Raw genomic sequence first — 23,341 nt, 5'->3', positions numbered from 1 at the left:
GTTTCTCTTACAAGCAGTGGAACTAAATAATAGGGTCTACAAGTGTGCTTTTTCGGTTGCCTCCGGGGATGTACCTTGGTGCCTTTGTACCTTCCCCATTGAGCTGTGTGTGCAAAATGGACGTCAGCCAGGTTAGTTTGTCTCCTGGCTACAGTCTCCCAAGTCATGACTTAGCGCCCTGGAAACTTTGATGGCCTGGAGGTGGCTGTTTGTCATGTGCCTTTGTTCTCTAAAAAAAGGATTTGTATTTCCATGCCAATCAGGGTATTAAGTTAGCAGCTCACAGCCTGCACAGCAATACACAGCAAAATCACCAGTGTTAAATTAACACTGGAGATTTTGCTGTGTAGCAGTGAATAAGATGAGAGCTGCTTGCCTAATGCGGGCCTTATTTTCTACATAAAAGCAACCGTCTTTTTTACATTCTGATGTTTTTGTTTGATCTAAAGAATAGAAAGCTTATTGTGATTTTTGCCTCTTCAGCCCCGCACCGCATTGCAGCTACCTGAGCAGCATTCGGCACTTCCACCTGAGTGGGAAATTGCTTATTTCGCTGTAAATCTCCCACAGACGTCTCTTCAGATGTTAGCCTAATCATGACATTTATATGCAGCATGTGTAGTTTTAATTGATCATGTTAATTTCAACTTCAAGACCGTTTGATAAAAATTCACAGGGCAGCTGCACTCTTCTGTTTGAGTTAGCAGCAGGCATCAATGATGCTCCTTTATGATGTCCATAAATAAGATATTTTCCAGCTGTTCTGCAGAAGTATAAACCCTTCTTCTTATTCTTAGTATTTCTGTTCATCTTCATGGACTCTTGAATTCAGCACCTCCTGAAATATTTAATGGTGCTTTTCTCTTTATAGGTGTGCCTGAATCGGCAATGCCAGAATGTCAGCGTCTTTGGTGTGCATGAGTGCTCGGGAAAGTGCAGTGGACGTGGGGTGAGTGCAAGTACCTATTAGCTCAAATTTTTGTGTTAAATTATACACTGTAGCCTTTGAAACAGTGTCAAAAGCCTATGAGAACTCTGTATTTATCTATTCAGTTGCATTTGGAACAGCTACATATACCCCGTAATTGCAAACAACAGCAGAGCAACAATGTATTTACAATACAGCCTTGGACTTATGGCAGCTTCTCCTATTACGTACAATCAATCTTCATTGTTCCACCGAGGTTAAATCAATCACTTTTACAGCATCATTTAGGGGCTACTTAAATTGTTGTCCATCATCTTTTTTACTACACAAAGGGAGAAGAGCCAGTGCAGCACGTCAGGGTGTCCACCTGCACACAATAGTCCTTTTTTTGCAGCATAAAAGCAGCTCGCACTGCTCTAAAATGATCACCCTTTTCTCTTATTAATAATTCAGCAAAGGGTGCTTTTATGATTTATTTAGTTTGTTGTTTAGTTCTGTGAATCAAACATTCACCGCAGGCGAGATGAATTTACAGACACCAACTCAATTACGGCATCGTAAAGCGCCGAGATTTTGTGCAACAAGAAATCAAAGCTATGATTCTGAGATATTTTTTTTTATCCTCTTATAATTTGCTAAATGTCTGTGAAACAAATTAGCTTGTAAATGGAAAATAACAGCAACAAACAAAATATTGTAGCCGCGTGTTGATTGGCTCAAAAATAATCACATTAAAAATGACTTTGTGGGGGAATTTGAGAAAATTATTTTCCCACTGTGTGAAGTAGAGCTGCATCTCCCCTCCTGCAGAAATATCTGCCAAGAATAATTTGCCTACCATTTTGTCAAACACCTCGCACAGTACGAGACCTGACTGGGAAAGCAGTAATGCTCTGAATTTACCTTAGGAGCTTGCCTGCAAGTCCTCTTGCTTTATCTCACAATGCATGCGCTGTATTGACGCTGGAATCTATTTTTTGTTACTTATTTAGCAGGTAAAAAAGCACTTTGGGGGCTTTTTTTCTGCACCTTTTAAACACAGATCAATGCCACGTTTTCTATAAATAATCGGATCAAAATGTGTGTCTGTGTGCACCAGAGTAGCTGATTGTGGTTTCATCTAATTACCATTTCAAGCACATAGATGTTCTTAGACTTTTAAAAGTAATTAATGGCTTTTACATGTGCGCATATAGGAGATGTAATCCATTTCTCTATAGCTGCCCCACAGAGTTTTAAAGAATTTGATGCCTACTTAGATTTCGCACATCTTTCACACATCTGCTTCAGTTTTTATTCATGGCGCATTATGGTAACATTTCCCTTCGCACAAATATAAATCTCGCTCAATCCATAACTCCCTCTCAACCCCCCAAGTGCCTCTTAACCCTATCAGTTGATGCAAAGGAGTGTCCATGGCCTGGAGGCAGGGAAGTCTCTGGACTGTACGTCTGTGCTATGTTAATCCCCTACAGCTGCTCAGCGCTCTATTTGTCTCCTCTTCTATCCACCTGACAGCTGGACTGCGTTATTTCACCAGGGAATCCTCCTGGATCAAACTTCTGCACTGGAAACTCGAGGCTTTAGGGGACAGTCTCTCCCTTCCACATGCTTTATCTATTATAAGTGTACACACACAAGCACAGTCAGTGCTCTGTTGGATTGCTTTATTTAATGGTTTATGACCAATTTAGTTTGCACCTTGTTATTTTGCTGTTAGATCTAAGGCCGTTTGATACTATTTGATGCCGGAGACAAAAGAAATAGTCAATATTGCATCTAATACACACTAAAAGTACCTTGTTTACAGGTTTGCAACAACAAGAAGAACTGCCACTGTGAAGCACACTGGGCACCGCCGTTTTGCGAGACAGCCGGCTTTGGTGGGAGCATTGACAGCGGGCCAATGAGAGCTGCAGGTAGTGTGGACAGTTTAAGTTCTATCGTCACTCATCTAGGCAGACAAACAACAACACTAACTCAGAAATAAGCAGGAACACAAAGCTCCTTATACGTCTCTTTCTTGCAGAGTCATTTCTGGATTAATGTGTGGTTTGGACTAAAGTGTAACTTTCCTAGTGCAACACAACTCCCTTTCCACCCTGTAATACATTATACTGTAAACAGTTTTTATTAAAAAAAGAAAAAGAAGGAATAGAGTGAGAAGCAGAAATGAGCAGAGAAATGTGAACTGTGTGAACTGCTGGCCATGGCCGAGCTGTAACGGTCTTTACGTTATGTCCTGTCATTGTTCCGTGCTGTAGATGTGCGTGTGTGTGTATTAATGTGCGTGTTGTCATATATGGCATCAGCTGACAGCGTGCTGATTACTGTGGCAATCCTGGTCACCCTGGTGAGTCTAATGGTAGCCACCGTAATCATCTTTCTGAAGAGGAAGACTCTGCTGCGCTTCCTCTTCACCAATAAGAAGAGCACCTTGGAGAAACTCAGGTAACATTTCCCTCTGAAAACCCGTAAGAAGAAGAAAATTTCATAAAAATTTGCATTTTTGTTTTCTTGCAAGTTTATTTATGGGAAACTTGTACACAAAATATACATAGTTGACAATTTTCGTAACTGCTTATATAATTCAGGGTCATGTGGGCAAGGAGTCTGTTCCATCTCAGGATTAAACCGATCTATTCACACTCACAGTCACACCTACAGCCAATAAGCAATCCCCAATTAACCTAATGTGCATATATTTGAACTTAGCCACCGATCTTTTCTGGACAGTTTACCCACCGTGCCACATATTTGTCACCAAACCTCAAACAAACACAGTCAGTGAAAGCTGGTGAACGTTATAAATCATTTCACTGCTGACAAGGCTGATATTTCCCTCAGGAGTTTTTAAAGCACCAGCAGAGCTAAAAGCAAATGAGTAACAGATTTACAAACTTGAAACTGTGATTTTCTAAGTTGATCTGCTTCATCAGGGGTGTGATCGCACTGTTAGATACAAATACAGCAGTGGTAGCAGGAGTGTGGAAGTATAAATAGGCAGACAACTATCATTTTTCGCTCTTTTTTGTTGATATGGGTAATATTTTTGCACTGAGAAACAAGAAAAGGCTTCATTTCTAATGTGCTCTACCTTCCCTATATCATACCATAGCAGGAGGCATGTAGTGAAATATAAATATAAATGTCTAAATTAAAAAAACTGCTTACACTGTGCTCATAGATCCGTGGAAGCTACCAGGCCAACCAGCCCCATCAGAAGCGAGTCCATGTACAGACCCACCCCGCAGCGCAAGCCTCCCCCCAAACCCTCCGGGGCTAACATTTTTAAGGTCAGTGTCTCCATAATGTGTCTGTCAGACAGCTTTCTTTATGCGTGTCGGCCTACACCGTGTCTTCATACAACCGTGAAATTCCTCTATATGAGCGTGTGCGCGCTCATTTCTGTCACAGGCCGTTTGGTTTCTTTTGTAATGATGACATTTTCTTAGAGCACTTCACTAACATGCAGTCAGGCCTCGGCGTAGAGCCGTAACGCTTCCATGCTCGTTGACAAAACAAGATGATGGCATGCCGGCTAATCGATTCGGCCTCACTCTATCTGTCACTCGAAGCAGTATTAATTACAGTGTCGTTGTTGAAAGGATGCGGAGAAACTTTAATTGAAAGATTACACTATCTATGAGAGATTGTAATGTTGTTATTTGAGCCTCTTTAATAGTTGTTTGTTTGTTTCGCTGTGAGAATGAAGCAGAGGTGATTGATTCAGGCTGAGGAAGAAAATAGGCTTTGATTTGTTTGTTGGAAACGATAAGCACAGAAGGAGATTGCCTATCACTTGTGTTTGTGTGCCAGAATAAAGGCACTTGCATTTATTTATCGTGGGTGTGTGGATCTGGTTTGTGTTTGCACTCACCAGTATCTGCAAAAAATGTGCAAAAATTGTTATATTAAATATAATAACTGAGTGAGGTCGATCTGTCTGTCTGTTCTCGTTATTCTGATTACTTCAGCCAGTTGTCAGAAGTCCAGATGTCAGTCAGCTGTCTTTGAACACATCTGCATTTTCTCTTTATGTGAATGTGTGCTGTCCAGCAGCCAAATCCTTTATGGCCATTTTTGGTGTTATTGGGGTTTTTTTATTTTCGTTTTTTCTGGAGCGGAGGGTGAACAGCTGGTCAGGACATGTTGTCAGACTTTTACAATTTCACAACATCACATCTAATGATTTTGTTTTCCAGTTTTATGGCTGATTCTGACATCAGCTTTCTGACGCTAATGAGACTTTATGACTAAAGTTGGGTTTTACTTTTATGTTACCTCAGTTTCACCCTAATATCACAGGCTTCAGCTTTTAGAACCATTAGACAAAATTAGGCTGCACCTAATGACTTCATTGTGCAGATTGTGTGTTTGATTATTTTCATGTCTGAAAGGGTCTGAAAGGTTCAGAATATAGTGAAAATAACCGTCAAACCATCAGCTATTGGCCAGCAACAGATCAGTGCTTCAAACAGTCCTTTTGGAGCAGACTTTAAACAAATGGGTACGCAGCAGTGGCACACTGAACAACCTGTGTGGTATTTTAAGCTGAAACTTGAAAGACACCTTCTAGGGACATGTGAGACCTGAATTAACTGGCTAATAAGGGGTGTAATATGGGACCTTTAATTTAGGATCTGTGAAACCAACCGGGGCCAGACATCAATAACTGTTTTTTAAAGAGAGGCATGAGCCGAAAGGCCATAGGACACCATCTAATATAGTCTAGAGGGTAGTAAGATTTAATCCAAAGTGTGTGAGACATTTTGTAGTCTTTGTGTCACCTCAGAAATATATTTTGATAATGTTCTGTGTGCAGTGAGACTCGCTAATGAGTCCACGTGGATCCAGAATTAACATACAAACCTGACCCAGATACAGCATGTGGCAACCATTCCTAAATACTTTCAGTTGCTGCTTGAGCTTTTCAACATGTAATGTTTATCAAAAGGAGGCAGTTAAGCTGGTGCGAGGATCTGGATTCAGCCGAAGTGGCTCCTAGGTGAGGTCATTTCAGCGTGTCGTAGAAGTGGGAGGAAATGAGGTTACGTTTCTCGGCTGACCCGAGAACGTCGATGGATGGGTGGAAATGTCCTCACAGTTCAGAAGCTGCAGCTGAAATATTTGTGACATTTTGCTTAATAAGAGAAAATGAATCATCAAAATGCCTGTCTGCGGTTCACACATTCTAATTATTTTAGCACCAACAAGACTAAATTGCAGGGGTTTAGAAAATAATCTTGGTAAGAGAGAGTGGAAGGTAAAAGCCTGTCAGATGAGAATTTTCACATTTGCATATGTTATATTTAAAAAAGCAGGTAAAGTTTAATTTAGTTATAGTTTCATTCTTTATCTGTCAAAGACTAAATATAAAAACTGTGATCTCATGAGAGAAAAGATGCCTTGTTCCAGATTTGGCCGCAGTCCCTGAACATAATGTATAAAATCAGTTTGATTTCTAAGTTTTAGTTTCAGGATCATTTTATTATGTATGCTACCTCACTACAATTTATGTATTACTGGAAATAACATGTGCGATCTCTTTTCAGCCATCTCTCCTGAGTGCAGAGCCTCTTCTCCCACCGCACAACTTCCACTCTCACAGCCTGCGCAGACTGCCCCTCTACCAGCCCCTCCACATCAGTCAGCCCATGCCGGTGTCTCTCAGTGTGGGGCAGCCCACCCTGCCTCTTCTGCCGGCACACTACAAAGTCCTGCCGACGGACGCGTCCGGCTCCCCGCCACCTAGGGTGCAACCTTTTCTCAGCCTGCCACGCCATCAGTCGTCGTACAGAGTGGACCAGGTTAGTGTGAAAAAAAAAACCAAAACGTTGATAAATGCTTTTATTTATTTAAACACTGACAGACCCTTTTTTCACAGCACAGCGTGACTCACACAGAAGTGTGTTTAATATCATCACTAACACTTCTGTTTACCTGCCACTTCATGGCATAATTGCTGTCGTGAAACAGGTTTAATGGACTTCCTTTGATCTCACAAGCTTTATCTTTGCCTTCGTCTTAAATTGTTACTGTAAAGTTTAAAATTGCAATTTATTTTTGTTGACCACAGCTTTAATGGACTGTACATTCTCAACAGCCCATTAAATTCAAGTTGTGTATATGTTCCTCTACATTACTCCAGACTTTATTCTCAACCACGCCACACATTTCTACACTTATTTTCCACAATATCTAGGCCGCCATCAATTTTATTACATTTCAGTAAAGTGCCAAAGTAACCTGCCAAGACCTGAAGCCTCCCTGAAATAGGTCACGGTGAACATTCAGGTATTTTTTTTTGTTAAAGTTACATCCTCAGTCAATTGCAATGAATCCCTGGCATTTAAGGACACTGTGACAGCTTAGATTTGAGTCAGTTTGCAAAAAAAAGCAATCTTCCTCAGCAGATGAAGTTTGCTTAGCACTTATGGAATAGCAGATGCTCAAATTTCACGTTTTCTAAGCACTTTAAGCCCACCTCATCTGTAAAAGCTAAATTCTTTACCTTGGAAAAAAAGTCGCTGACTCGATCAGAAGTCCTTACGGTCCTTAATTTGAATATCCACAGTTCGATGACTACAGGGCAGACTCCATCTGCAGAGGAAGATTCATGTGGTGCGGCTGAAAGGTCCAGATATTGTGCTGAGATAAATGTGTGTGTGCTTGGAGATCAGAATCAGAAGCAGTGGTGTTATGAAATTGTTATGCATGATTTTGTTATGCATGATGATTTACTTTTTTTCTCTTTTGATTTCTTTGATACGTTTTATAGAAATGTAACTTCAACAATAAACAAAGCAGAATAGAGCTCGCTGTGGCAGATGAAAAGTGCATTTTAAGTCTCAGAACCTACTAAAAGTAACAGAAACCAATGGATTGTAGGGTAAGAATTAATATGAAAAGCTATGTACCCTTAAAAAATGCTCCACAGTAATGTAAAATATATGCAAATTGTAGCTAATGGCCTAAAACTTGAACAGCCACCTGTGTCGTCATTTTTAAAGGCTGTAGCTAAATGTTGGATAACAGAACCTGCTGGATTTCTGCACTGCAGTGGGTTCGCCTGCCCACATATCGACAACAAATTCAATCTGTCTCCCTCACGGTGACCCAGCTCCTGAGTAAGGTGCTGCTTTCTGCTGAGCCGGCAGAATCAGAGTCGGTGGAGATAGTAAATCCATCTGTCCGCTCTGGTGGTGGATCCAAATCCCGATTTGTTCCCGGAGTAGCACAGCGAGGAGAGCTGTGCTGGATGACGGCGCTTTGTGAGCCACAGCGGGGTGCAAGGGAAATTGGCAGATGTGTCTGTCTGTTTAAAATAGAAAAATAAGGAGGAAGACATTCGTTTTGCATCTGTTTCTCTGTTTGCGTTAGAACATAGTCCCAGATGTTAAAGCAGAGCACGGAGAAAGGTCCGGTTTGTATACCTCCGAGGATAACATGGTGGAAATTAAATGAGCACATGTGCTCAAGTTTTTTTGAGATTAGTAGACACAAATAGATTGTCTCAAGAATGGGATCAGGTTTTTAAAATGCAGCGATTTGCCAAACACTTTCAAATGCCTCCTTCTGCAGTTTTTATAATAGAGGCATATCCCCTGTAGGCTTCCTAAATCACTTTATTTCAAGTATTGTATTTGCTGTCCCAAAAACATACAATTATCCCACATAAGAGCAAAAAAACGAGAGAAAAGTTTTGTAGCAGAACTTTCATAAATGTCTGCCATAAATCACCTGATGATCATATACAATCAAAGGAGCTGCTACCTTTATTAGATCAACTTTATGTGGTGTAGTAGTTAAAACCATCAATATCTGTTACTGCCACTTATACATTGATGACTCTGTACTAACGGTTATATTTCAGTCATAATAATGCCTGACCATGCAAGAGATGCTTCTGCTTTTTTACATACATAAATTACTTTATACAATGTAAGTGTATTTTAAATATATATTAAAGCATTGGCTACTTTTGCATTAGTGAGCAGCAGAAACACCTGGCATCGCATCCACTTCTGGATGGTTTTGTGGTGTCCATGTTAAGCTTTGCAGCATATTACCCTTGATTGCAATGACTGCGTGCCAACTAAAGATGTACTTTAGCTGAAAGGCCACTGTTTGCTCTATAAATTGGCTGCTCACTGCCTGCCAAAACAGTGAAATCCCGCTACCTGCTAATATCTGTTAGCTCGTTTCATTGCAATGAAACAGATGGGCGAAGTAGAGATGGCACATGTGGGTCAGAAACAGAAGACAGAGTTCTGCTGACATTTAATAGCAGGCCAACAAGGACGAACAGGACATCAGTCCTTAAAAAGAAAGCGTTTAACAAGTTTATTGTAAGACTTGACACAAACCCCAACCTCCGCTCTCTGTGCCAGTATGTCTTATTTTAAACAGCGCCTTGTCTTGCAGTGTTTCTCTTTGTGCCGAGCGCAGTCCATTAATATCAAGGTGTTTCCAGGGCAGTAAATTTTATCCCACGTTTGTTGCGATGAAAACAAAACTGCATGGGACCCGTTTGTTTTTTTTATCTAGTCTTGCTGAAGGAAAAATACAAATCAGATACCCGTAGAGTCCAATAAATATGAAACAGATCAGTTTTGTTGCACTGCACAAGCATACTGCAGCGTCACACTGGCGAGGAGTGAAAATCGTGCCTTTCCAAAATGTCATCTTTTAAGGAACCTAGAAAAATAGTTTTGTTTTTGGCAAGACGACCGCGCATTTTTCAGTTCCTCCGGTGGGTTTTGAAAGGTGCTTGTAGGCTCAGGGCTCATAGATCTTTCTCAAGCCACAGAGGACGGCGCAATCCTTCATTGTGAATTAAGACATGTGAACACCACCAAGTTTCCAGTTACAGTTTGAGGTTTTCTGCCAAGAGTGGTATTACAATGCAGATGGGTCTTGGATTAATCTTGCATTACAGTGGATGCATCTGTCTATTTACATCTTAGTTTTTTCTGCTTTTCCCTGGAAAACAGCCTGATTTTCTTCCCTTAAAGAGTTGGTCTTCACTTAAACTTAATTCATGTAGAAGCTTGGCAGTAGTGGAACGACGCTCACAGGAAAGGACAAGGTGGGTGATACACAATATTCACACAGATATCTCAAATTGGATCACATAAAAATCCCACTGTATACACGTTATTACCACAAACACTACATAATTAAGGAAATTCGATTAAATTCAATGTTTTTTATACAGCCCCAAATCACAACAAAAGTCGCCTAAAGGCACTTTATATTGTAAGGTAGACCCTACAATAATACATACAGAGAAAAACCCAACAATCATATGACCCCCTATGAGCAAGCACTACTGCTTGCTCAAAGTGCTTTGGCCACAAAGGAGCTCTATGCAGTCCTGTGAAAATTTAAGAATACTATTACCGCTTCCACGAGAATTAAGCCGGTAAGTAGAAGCCAGGTGGTGCTATTCAAATGCACTTCATTTTGCACAGAAGTGGTAATCCCAGCAAATTCACTCCAAGTTCAGACCGTCCAAAGCTCAGAAAAACACAAGAGCTGCATCTCAGACTCTACAGACCTCAGTTAGGATGTTAAAGTTCATGAGAGTATAATTAGTAAAAGACTGAACAAGTACAGTTTGTTTGGAAGGGCTGCCAAGACAAAGCCTTGCATCTGAACAAACAACAAGACTGCAGCAACAATGTCCTTTGGATAGACCACCAGACCAAACAGGCGATGTTTGGCCATGATAACTCGCCCCACGTTAGGCAAAAACCAAACACAGCATTAATTTGGGCTTGTTTTTCAGCCATGTGACCTTCCAGTCACTGAGTCAACCATGAATTCTTCTGTATACCAAAGTACCGCGGACTCAAATACGAGGCTATCTGTCTGTCGGCTTAAGCTTGGCCAGGTCATAAAACAGGAAAATAATTCCAAGTACGGCAGCAGAATGCCGAAAAGGAAAAAGTTAAAGTGCTGCAGTGATCAGCACTTTAACTGTGATCTAACTGTGATTTAACAGTGATCACACAGATACATTCACTTCATTCTTGCTAAAGGTGGTTCTATAAGCTTTTGAGCCAAAGGGTGTGTTTTTCACAGGGCTGCATGATGTCCTATGAAGACTTCCTTTTTCACATGACTGTCTTTAACAACATGCAGTAAATGAAAAGAGCTCTTCTTGTTCTAACTGCTTCTTGCAGACATGACTCTTGTTGTGGCCGAGCAGATGTCAGCAAAGCTGTTGTAAAGCTTTTATTTTGGACTGCTGGTTGGAAAAGACTGGCAAGAAAAATTGTTAGGAGGATTTTATTTATTTTCTGACATTTTATGGACCAGCTTCATTTCTGGTTTTATCCAGAAATTAAACCGCAGATTATTCTGCCAAAAAATGAAAACATTTGGTATTTGCTGCTGTAATATTAGTTTCTCCTTGCTTATTTCAACCTGCAGCAACACACTAACATACACTCCATGGACAAAGTGCAGGGTGAGTAAGAATAGACACACGATTTTTGGAGCTTGCCTGCATAGATTTACATCCATTCAATCATCAACACTAGACAAGGTAAGGTCTGACTCATATCTCCATTTAAGGTGGATGGGGTTGAGGTCAGGGACTGATACACAAGCTAGTCAGTTCTCACACACAAAACTATTCAACTCATTTTTATGAATCGTGTGTTCCCCTCAATCATGCCATAAATTTTGTGGGGTTTTTCTATTATATAAACATTCACTGGATATTTTATTAGGTTGATCTTGCTAGTACCAGGTTAAACCCCCTTTGGCCTTCACAACTACCCTTGTGGTAGCAAGTTTACTGGAGCAGCTTTTCTATTCAAGGCCATTTGTCAGGTTCATGAAACCAGTTTAAACTGGTTTGAGCTTTGTGACTTGCTGGAAGCAGCCATCAAATGATGCTACTCTGTTGTCATAGAGGGATGAACATGGTCAGCAACAATACTCAGGTAGGCTGCGCTGTTAAAGCAAAGCTCAGCCACAGCACACCACCACCAGCGGCAGCCTGAATTTTTGATACAGGGTAAGATGCAGCATCACTTCATCTTGTTTATACTAATTTCTGAATCCCATGCAAATGTCACAGCATAAACTGAGACACATCAAACCAGACAGACCTGATTTTTCCAGTCTTCTAATCCAGTCTAGTTTTGGTGAGGCAGTGCAAATTGCACCCTGAGTTTCCTGTCCTCGGCTAACAGGAGTGGTACCCAGTCTGGTCTTCTGCTGCTCTAGCCCATCTGCTCAAGGTTCTAGATGTTGTTTGTTCAGATATGCTCTTCTGCACACCTTGGTTGTAACTTGTGAGATATTGTTGCCTTCCTGTCAGCTTGAAGAAGACTGGTCATTTTCCTCTGACCTTTGAAATCAACAATCACCCAGCTGCTTTTTTTTTCTTTTTTGGGGGGGGGGGGTGGGGGTTGGGGGAGTTGGACTAATCTCTGTAAACCCTAGAGATGTTTGCGTGGGAAAATGCCAGCAGATGAGCAGTTTCTGAAATATTCAGACCACCCTGTCTGAAACCAAAAATCAAAGTTACTCAAATCACCTTTCTTCCTCATTCTGATGCTCAGTTTAAACTTTAACTGTGTCTGGTGAGTTTAAAGTATCACTGCATTTGAATTTCTTTATTGCAATTTATGTAAAAAAAAAAAAAAAAACGAAGAAAAAAAGCATACATGCAGTTAGTGTTGCCATGAAAGATTGTCACATTTGAGGCGCCTGGGTTGCGCAGCAGTGAACACACAGGTTTATAACTCTTGCATGTAGATGTGACAAACTCGGTCACATCTTGGCTGCATTCATGAATGTTTTAAACCATCCAGCTTTCTGAGTCTTATCCATGCATGATGTGGGGATTTTTTTCTTCTTCCACATGCAGATTACTTAAAGTTTGCTCATGTAAACCTGCGTGCGTGTGCCATGGCGTGGGCAGTTGTGGGAAGGTTTTGTGCATGTCCGTTTGTGTGTGTGTGTGATAGCAGCCAGGCAGCTGGTAGCAGATGTTTATCAACTGCGCGCTCCCTCTGTGTAGATTAGTACCACATGATGACACCTCATCCAGATAACCTTCTACCCTCTCACAGCACTGCCACAGAGGTGGTGGAGGCGAGCAGGGGGAGGTTTGGGATTCATCTCATGTTAGCTGTGGGAATTCAGAGGAGATAATGATAACACAGTGCCCTCTAGTGAAACGCATTTGCGTCTGTGTTCAGATAGCTGCTGCACAACTAATCCATACTGAAAAAAAAGCTTAGAAGGTCACTTGCTCTGTGCACTGACTCAAGATAAGACTGACGTGCTTTGTGGTGTTTTTTAAATTAGTACATGAACTAAATTGGTACTTTTTGTGTTCTTTTTATAGGACTTTGAGAAACCCAGTCCACCCCAGAAGCCCCTACCTGCAGACCCACTTGGGAGGAGCTCTCGACTGGGTAACAGTGTCGCAACAGCAGGGGGGCACATCCCCGGGAAAGCGGCCCTTCCCATACCTATCCCCACTGTGCCAAGGCCTCCACCCTCCATCCCTTTACCAAGCAGGTCTGTGGAGCATGGCAAAAAAATACACTACTTAAAAGGCCTTTTCAGACGTCTTCATCTCTCTGTTAAATTGATGGCTTTTTTTGTCACTTAGTTTTTGGTAGTTTATTTAAAGAGACTTAATTCTTGTGTGACATTTTGCACCTAAGAAGAAGCCGTAGCAGTTCGGGAAAAGAGTAATGTCATCTTTTCTGTCACAGGCTGCATCACTAATGGAGTTCAAGTTATTTTGTGATTAAAGGCTAATTAATGATTGTTGTGAGCGCGAGGGATGCTCATTTACTTGTGAATCTTTTGACAAATTTGTTCACCAACCTCATCATTTTCAACTCTCACAACACTCATTAAATTCAGCTTTGCTGACGCGCTCTGTGTGAAGTATGCTGTTGGATATTCATAACTTCCTCCTTATAGTTGGGAGTGCTAGCCTGGCTATTACGGTGGTTATACAAGGATTATTACCTCTTCTGTCCCAAAGCATGAGGGCAAATAAAAAATTGTTTTTCGCTGCATAAACTTTTCGCATTTGTGATGCTTCCTGTTTTATTAAACCACTTTTATTATCGCTGTACACAAAAGCAGTGAAGTGGAGGATTTGATATACTGAAGCAAACAAAGCATGCTTTTAACGCAACAGCATTAAATTTCAGTTGTACGTCACCATCATGCAGAATGCACAACTAGTTTGGATTTATTAATTCCTCTGGATTACTTATAGTTAGTTTACTAGTAAAAGTCATATTTCTTGCAGTTTTGCCTCTGAAAACCACCACACTGGAATTTGAATCAAATATACACTGTTTTATTGAAGTTCAGCCTTTAAGCTTTAATTTAAGGGGATTACTGACATTTTTAGACACAGTCCCACATTTTGAGAGACTCAAAATTAATTGGACAAACTGACATAATCTTAAATATAAGGAAAGTTTTTAATAATCTGATGAAAAGCCTTTGCAGTCAATGATTGTCTTAAGTCTAATATCGCTAGACCTGTACTGCAGCTGGCTTCAGTTGCTTCTTGTTTGTGGCTTTCTCTTCCTCCAGTTTAATAACTGAAAAGCATACTCTATTTTGTTGGGATCAGGTGACTGAGCTGGCTGTTGAATAGAAGAAGAAGAATGTCCCATTTCCTTTCCCCTGAAAAACTCTTGGGAGTCTTTTGGAGTATGCTTTGGGCCATTATCCATTTGCACTGTGAAGCACTGTCCAATCTGGCTGAATCTGAGCAGAGAGTATAGCCTTGAACACTTCAGAATTCATCCTGCTACTTCTATCGGCAGTCGCATCATCAATAAACGCAAGTCACAAATCCAGCTTGGCTGAATTAGTTTCTTTTCATTTCGATCAAAGGCTCTAATCTGTCCTTCTTGATGTAAACTCTATATTTCTATTCATGAAGGCATCTCTCGATTGTACAGCGATGCTGAGTTTGTGTTGGTTTAGTGTTACTGAGCTCTGAGTACCCCAGATTGTTTATTTGGTGACTTGTAAAGCTTTTGTTCTCTCACTGATAGATTTGTTTTGTTTTTTAACCTAGTGATGGCCTCCTTCACTTACACTGACGTTTCTTTGAGCCTCATATTTAAAATTACAGTGGAAAAGTATAAAATATAAATTGAAAACTTTGAATTGACTTCAGATATTATGCCTGCTTCACTTGTCACAACACAGCCAGGGAACAAGACATGGCCAGACAACTGCCTGTCAAGTCAACTGTCTAGTGCGTATCGAGTGCGTAGTTGATTTAAAATAATCTTTGGTGCTGTACAGAGGCAAAACTACAAAAACTGTAAAAACTGTGTCTTTATTCAAAACTTATAGACCTGAATATACTTCTTGTCTCCAATCTAGTAATAAAAATAATGCCATTATCTCTTTCTGAGTGATGTCATTATCGACAATGAGATTATTCTTCTTTTGCCAAGTTACATTTTCACAGTCAGTCCAGTTTCCAGCATCGACCACTTTAGTTACTGAAAACGATACCCTACAAAACAAAAGCGCTATCCTTTTCCAGTGTGGGCTGAGCAATCCAAGCTCCCTTTCTCAAGCAGATTTCACAACTGGTGGTGAGCTGAAGTGCACAGTGAAAGAGACGCTTAAAGAGAACCTAATGGTGTCATTCATCTCTCCATGTATCTATTATTGATAAGCTAAAGCAAAGATGTTTTCCATTTGACTTCTCTCTGAATTTAGAGATCCATTCAAACTGGACAGATTATCATCATGTTTTAGATAATATACATTTTCAGAAATGAGACCAACCTGTCTGAAAGGAGATATTTATATAGTTACTTATTATTACCATTGTAATGTTGTAATCTATTTGTGTTGTGTTCACTCTTCAGACCTGCACCGGCACTGCCATACAGACCACCAAAGATTCAAAAGGACTGTTGAGCTCTCAACTTCATGGACATGTAGATCTCCGACTAATAGATGGAGACTTTCTTAATTTGCACTAATTTCTGAGACTCTGTTAGACCTTTGGGACAATTGGAAGTGTCACAGAGTTCCCAGCAAAAACGGGGGCTAACATCAAACCTTGATGCTACGCCTCTAAAAGGTGCTTTGTCATCCTTGCTCAGGTACCAGTGAACTATTTATCTATTTAACTATTTAACTAGGATACTACCGGTTTGTGCAAAGAGGACTCTGATGAGGGATGATTCTCTTCGTGGGAAACTCGAGGAAAAGACGAACGCGAGGCGTCATTACGGACACTTCGTTTTTGCATTCTGTGATTGTTTTTATACATTTTCTTCTAAGCAAAATGCTGAAATATAAAGTCTTTTTTATAACTCGTCACGTTGCTTGAATGATCAAAGTGCAAAACATTTTGTTTTTTGACTTGGATGATGATAAATGGAGATAGAGGACGAGTCGGTAAGTAGTGGCGCAATGTTATTTCTCCAGTTTTTCATTTTTTATCACGTACTGAACACCAAATAAGTCCTCTATGTCCTTGTTGCCTCAGTGCTAAAAAAAAAATCTCCTATTTTTGTGAAAATACAGCTATTTTCTTCATGAGTCATCTAAACGCTGGATAAAAAGAATTTGATTCCCTTTTAAGACGTAGACTACATTTTTATTGTGGCATTAATCCGCTCACTTTACAGTCTGTGCACCAGGCTCTTTTATTCCTTATAAGTTCATTTTTGCAGGAAAGTACAAAGAGGAAAGTAATTTTCACACACCTCAGCCTGCCTCTGACATACTGCTCGGGGCATGCGTTGGACTCTAGACATGTTTTCTCCTGATACTGGCAAGTGCTGTGGAGTGTCAACAGACTTGACAGACTGACTGTGTTCCAGAGAATTACACCACCGCCGAATGATTCAACATCAATACTGGTGTTTGTATGTTTAACGTTTGCGCTCGCCTCGTCCTTGAGAGGGCGAGCCAAGCCGGATGACGCCACAAGCTTTCCAGCGAGATGTTTTACCGTATCCGTCCTGTTCTTTTTGTTGCTTTCACGACATTCCTTTTGGAGTTTCTATGACTTCACTGTTGTCGAACGCCGAGCTCACTCACGCATTCACAGCGGCGCTCATTGCACCCCAGAGCATGAGTCAGGCTCTTTTTCTTTTTTTTTTCTCAGTGTTAGTTGTTGACTTGAGGGACTCAATTGTTAACTTCACAGCGCAACGTGTCAGTGTTTGCATAAGGCATTTTGTACTTGCAAAAGTACAAAGTACTTGCAAAAGACTGAAGCCAGTCACGCCCTGCATACCTGCATTGTGTTTTTGTAGTATCTAAATGATGCTTTATTTCCCTTGTTTTGGATGTGTTCAGATGTGTTCAACAGAGTCACCGCTCTGCTGGAAAATATGTCTTATTGCTGTGTCAATTAGCTGTTCAATGTTTATGCCATCTGTAAAAACCTAAATGTACTGTGTTTATTAAATTTTAAGTGTAACATGTTTAAAAACCATTGTAAAGTGTAAATGTCAGTTTTTCTTTTTTGTTGTTGTTGTTGTTTTCTTCTTCTTTTTTTAAAGCACAGAAATGTAAAGAACTGCTTTGAGACGTTGCCACTATTACATTAGGAGGTGAAAACATGGTGTTGGACGATTTCCAACGTTTTAAAAGAATGACAAAGGTGTCAGGATTACATTTAAGCTGTGAGAAGACATCAGAGCCAATTAAATGTCCCCTGTTTACAAGACGGTGTTTTAATTTCATTCATACTTTGATTTATGACTATAAGAATGCAACACACCACATTAAAATCCACAAAGAAGCCACCATGACCAATAAGGACGATGCAATAAACCGACTGACCAACTAGCAACTGAACTGCCTTAACTTTTCATGGCGTAGATTCAGCAAGGTGCTGGAAACATTTCTCAGGTATTCTGATCCATATTGACATGATAGCATCGAACAGTTGCTGCAGATTTGTCTGCTGAAAATCCACAAAATTAATCTCCTGTTCCACCACTTAAAAGTGCTCTATTGGATTGAGACCGTGGTACCTGCGGAGAACTTTTGAGTACACTGAACTCACTGTCAGGTTCAATAAACCACTTTGAGATGATGTGAGCTTAACACGGCATGGCGCATTAACCTGCTGGGAGCAGCCATCAGAAGACGGGTACACAGAGATCTTAAAGGGATGGACATGGTCAACAGCAATACTCAGGCAGGCTGTGGCATTTAGGACCCAAAGTGTGCCAAGACATTAAACCTCCACCAGCAGCAGTCTGAAGGGGTCATATGAGGCAGGATTGATCCATGTTTTCATGCTGTTTATGCCAAATTATGTTCCTACCATCCAAATGTCACAGTAGAAATTACAAGACTCATTAGAACAGGAAACATTTTGCCATTTTTCTACTATTGTACAATTTTGGTGAGTCTGTGTAAACTGTAGCCTCAGTTTCCTGTTCTGAGCTGACAGGCGTGGTAACCGGTGCGGTGTTCTACTGCTATAGCCTATCTGCTTTAAAAGGAGATGTTCTTCTGCAAATCTTGGTTGTAACCAAGTTAGTTTTAAAGCTAAAACTAGATGTGAAAAAACCATTTTAGTTACATAAAATAAAAATAAAAACTAAACTTGAACAGCCAAGTTTGTGAATGCAATGACTTGAGAACAAAGCGACGTAGGAGTTTAAAGCTGATACCATGGATGGTTTCTGCTAAAAACCTCTGGGAAGTTTGAATTTCGTTTACTTTAAAATGTCAGAGATCACATTTTCTGAAAACTGATGTAGGATTTTGAAATCGATACCATAGTTGTATCTATTTTTTAGTATATTAAAAAAATTGTAATTTTTATTTTTACAGTTTTATTGCAGCTTGCCCGATGAGCCTTTAATGGATGTGTTTATTGAGATTCTGAACGTGTACAAGACTGTGAGTGAACTGCTTTCAGAAAGGTCTTTTTATTTATTATGCCCTGCTTACAATACTAATTAAAAACTACTAAAACTAAACATTTTCAACATTGAAAGCTAAAATTAAACTTTTTTTTATTATTCATTATGATTTTTAAAAAGATTGAAAAAACTCTGGAGGTAACAAGCGGTTATTTGAGTTGCTCTTGTTGTCATTTGGACCTCAACGCAAACAAAATATATTTTCTCTTTTCCGCACCATTGTGTGGGAAACTCCTAGTAAATCATCGATTTCTGGAATACTCAGGCCGGCACTAAAAAGCATCACCTTTCTGATGCTCAGTGTAAATTTCGGGAGGTCATTTTTACCATATCTGCATACCTAAATGCACTGAGTTGTTGCCATGCGATTCACTGATTAGATATCTGCATTAGAGAACCCTTGACCGCTGTAAAGTGAGCCGTCATTTGTGAGCCGCGGTCAAGCCAGCCGCCTCCTATCCGCCGCATAAATTTCCTTGCGCTTTTACACCAGTCTTTACGGTAGCGCCTTTTCGCTTTATGTGCCGATTGAAAGCCTATACCCGCGCACACGTGCACGCGCGCGCACAAATTACAATGTAACGGCCCGATACAGTCAATACAATTATGGAAATGTCAGAAATTCATTAAAAATCACCCTGAGTAGTTGATGTACAACTTTCAACACATCCCCCCTCTGGGACACCTACTGTACCTGTGTGCCAGGTTTCAGCCAGATTTACTGTAGAATTCCTCAGAAATTAAAGGGTACTTTATTCAATTCAATACAGTCAATACAATAGAATTATGTCAATTTTCAAAAATTCATGAAAAATCATCCTGAGTAGTTGATGTACAACTTTCAACACATCCCCCCTCTGGGACACCTACTGTACCTGTGTGCCAGGTTTCAGCCAGATTTACTGTAGAATTCCTCAGAAATTAAAGGGTACTTGTATCCAATGCAGTCGGCCAATACAGTAGAATTATGTCAATTTTCAAAAATTCATTAAAAATCATCCTGAGTAGTTGATGTCCAACTTTCAACACATCCCTCCTCTGGGACACCTACTGTACCTGTGTGCCAGGTTTCATCCAGATTTACTGTAGAATTCCTCAGAAATTAAAGGGTACTTTATTCAATTCAATACAGTCAATACAATAGAATTATGTCAATTTTCAAAAATTCATGAAAAATCATCCTGAGTAGTTGATGTACAACTTTCAACACATCCCCCCTCTGGGACACCTACTGTACCTGTGTGCCAGGTTTCAGCCCGATTTACTGTAGAATTCCTCAGAAATTAAAGGGTACTTGTATCCAATGCAGTCAGCCAATAAACTACAATTATGTCAATTTTCAAAAATTCATTAAAAATCATCCTGAGTAGTTGATGTACAACTTTCAACACATCCCCCCTCTGGGACACCTACTGTACCTGTGTGCCAGGTTTCAGCCAGATTTACTGTAGAATTCCTCAGAAATTAAAGGGTACTTGTATCCAATGCAGTCGGCCAATAAACTACAATTATGTCAATTTTCAAAAATTCATTAAAAATCATCCTGAGTAGTTGATGTCCAACTTTCAACACATCCCCCCTCTGGGACACCTACTGTACCTGTGTGCCAAGTTTCATCCAGATTTACTGTAGAATTCCTCAGAAATTAAAGGGTACTTGTATCCAATGCAGTCGGCCAATACAGTAGAATTATGTCAATTTTCAAAAATTCATTAAAAATCATCCTGAGTAGTTGATGTACAACTTTCAACACATCCCTCCTCTGGGACACCTACTGTACCTGTGTGCCAAGTTTCATCCAAATTTACTGTAGAATTCCTCAGAAATTAATGGAAACATTTATTCAATCTAATACAGCCAATACACTACAATTGTGTCAATTTTCAAAAATTCATGAAAAATCATCCTGAGTAGTTGATGTCCAACTTTCAACACATCCCCCCTCTGGGACACCTACTGTACCTGTGTGCCAGGTTTCAGCCCGATTTACTGTAGAATTCCTCAGAAATGAATGGAAACATTTATTCAATTCAATACAGTCAATACACTACAATTATGGAAATTTCAAAAATTCATTAAAAATCACCCATAATAGTTGAGGTCCAACTTTCAACACTTTCTTACTCTGGGCGTCCTACCGTACCTCTGGGCCAAGTTACATCTCAATTCACTGTAATCTTTATCAAAAATTGAAAGAACAATTATATGTCAATGCTGGATGTGTGTCCTTTCAAAGTGACACTAAATAACAGAACTCAGGCACATCAGGGAATAATCCAAAAGGCGGATTTATTAAACAAAAACAACATACAAAATATCTCTAACCCATACTACATAACCTAAAAAGAAACAAAGGGACACTTAGAAGCACAAGGAAACAATACTGAAAGGGCAAGAGACACAGTCCAAACACAATCCACAACTAAAATGCCAAAAGAACAAGTCATCCCACATAGCAGACGGGTCTTGCCTGGATCTGGTGTCAAGCCGGCACTGCTGGCTGACTTCTGGCATGGTAAGATGGCACTGTTTATGTGATGGCATGCCACATTTGGCCTGATTGGGTGAATGTGACATGTTGTATAGAGCACTTTGAGTAATATGGGTGAGTAAAAAAGTGCTGTATAAGAATCAGTCCATTCACTGTCTGAACAGAGTTTCGTCATGTTACTTTTGCACTATTATGTTCCAGCACATGTTGTTATTACATGGCTTACATGGCTAAGGTACACATTAGGCTGACATCTGGGGCCAGAGCTGAAACTGTTCTGGGCCAGCACAGGGCCAGCAGTGTGTCTGCAACTGGCCTTGTGCTGGCTCATGTGTGGGCCACCTCTGGTAAACCAGATCTGGGCCACCATAGGGCCGTCATTCTTTGCGGTACGCAGGCCATGTGTAAGCACATTGTGTGGGACAGATCCAGGCCATACCAATTATGCTATGTGGGAGGAATTATGTAAAAATAGAAACATCATAAAAATGAAAATGAACATAAAGTAAAATGTACTGAAAAGAACATCAGTATGGCCATCATTATTTGCTTGGAAAGTCTAAAGTTCCATGGCTTTGAACAGCCAGAGAACGCAATGCCCAGCTTAGAATGACTAAAAGTAACTTCTTTTAACATTCTGTCATTCTGCTTCTATATCAAAAATCCACTAAAAATAGTCATTTGAAAAAAAATATTCGCCACTTTTCATCAGTTTGGGTTCCTCTGTTTATAGCAATTTTTAGAAAAGAACCCAATACCTTTGTCACTATACAGTTGTACAGTGAGATACAGAGCATCTCCTACTCATTGCAAACATGCTGGGAGGGTGGCTCTATCCGCCTTAGTGCAGCTGCTGTACCATACTGTGATGCAGTAAGTTAGTAGGCTCTCAATGGGCGAGTGGTGGAAGGGTGAGCTGTAGTCCACAAAGAGCATTCTGGCGTAGCTCTGCCGCTGTTCTAGGTGACTCAGCACCGAGTGGAGGGTGATGGCATCTTCTGTGAATCTGTTTGCACGGTATGCAAACTGGTGGGGGTCGAATTCTGGGGGGAGGTAATCCTTGGTGTGCTGAAGGACTAGTTTCATGATTACCGGTGTGAGGGCCTGTTGGGGGAAAACTCTGTAAAAGACCCAGGAGAAATAAAGACACAATGAGACAAGATCACTTTTTATGCTTTAACGTGCACACGGGTAAGCTGTTCAGAACAACTCACAACGTGTACAGAGGCTGGGCACTTTTTATAGGAAAGACAGTGAGAACAGGATAAGAAAATACAAAACAGATAAAATAAACAACTCCATATGTGGCGCTAGTCTCGTCAGCAGAGAGCTGGGAGAAAGCTGTGAGAGATAAAACAATCTAAAACAATATGTCCCAAAACAGTATGTCTTTGCTGAGAAAGTCTAAAAAGATAATTCTAAACTAATCTAACCATAGACAAAAGGGCATGCTTGCACATTTAAAAGAAGGTAAAGAAACATAGAATCATTTTTCCTGTAACAGGGCCACAGGGCAATAATAGTTCAGGCTGGTGATGGGAGACTTCTTTGGTACTGGGATGATTGTGGCTGATTTTAGACAGGATGGGATGGCTGCTTCATCCAGTGAGAGGTTGAAGATTCTGGTGGAGATGAGGGTGAGCTGGTGGGCACATGGTCTTAGCACTTTACCACGTATTCCGTCTGGACGCCTTCCTGGGGTTCACTGCTAGGAACACTCATCTGACATCGTGCTCCGTTACAGTGAATGGAGCGGTGCAGGAACCAGGTGAGGATGAGGATGGGAGCAGGGCTGAGGCAGATGAATGCTGCTGTTGTGGTGTTTCAAAGCGGGCAAAGAAGCTGTTTATGTCCTCTGCTAGCTGCACACTCAGGTTTTCTGTTTTCACAGTTCTGCCTCTGTGGTTTATGATGTCTATTATTCCATGCCATGTGTTGTTGCTGGACAGGTGGGACCCCTTTTCAGGACAGCTCGAGCAGACCTGTACAGAG

At 40.5% G+C, this 23,341-nt stretch overlaps 1 protein-coding gene across 4 annotated transcripts in view; it reads left to right on the top strand.

Annotated features, from left to right (window-relative positions):
- The window catches only part of adam12b (ADAM metallopeptidase domain 12b), a 91,627-nt gene extending 73,997 nt beyond the window's left edge, over positions 1 to 17,630 (top strand). For 2 of the 4 annotated variants that reach the window (XM_085427880.1, XM_085427878.1), the window contains 7 exons: positions 872 to 949; positions 2,739 to 2,847; positions 3,241 to 3,379; positions 4,116 to 4,224; positions 6,484 to 6,738; positions 13,302 to 13,477; positions 15,826 to 17,630. In XM_085427880.1, the coding sequence (XP_085284006.1) occupies positions 872 to 949; positions 2,739 to 2,847; positions 3,241 to 3,379; positions 4,116 to 4,224; positions 6,484 to 6,738; positions 13,302 to 13,477; positions 15,826 to 15,877 (918 nt within the window). In that variant the 3' untranslated portion in view covers positions 15,878 to 17,630. Of the gene's footprint in view, positions 1 to 871; positions 950 to 2,738; positions 2,848 to 3,192; positions 3,380 to 4,115; positions 4,225 to 6,483; positions 6,739 to 13,301; positions 13,478 to 15,825 lie in introns of all 4 variants that reach the window. The other 2 variants (XM_085427879.1, XM_085427877.1) reach the window with 1 other exon arrangement.
- The last annotated feature ends 5,711 nt before the right edge of the window (positions 17,631 to 23,341 follow it).

Source organism: Rhamphochromis longiceps, linkage group LG13 (genome assembly GCF_057381845.1).
Source record: "Rhamphochromis longiceps isolate RC_006_pf linkage group LG13, R_longiceps_female_GT1.1, whole genome shotgun sequence".
NCBI classification, from domain to species: Eukaryota; Metazoa; Chordata; class Actinopteri; order Cichliformes; family Cichlidae; genus Rhamphochromis; species Rhamphochromis longiceps.
Note: the sequence above shows the minus strand (reverse complement) of the source record. Positions and strands in the feature narration are given on the sequence as shown.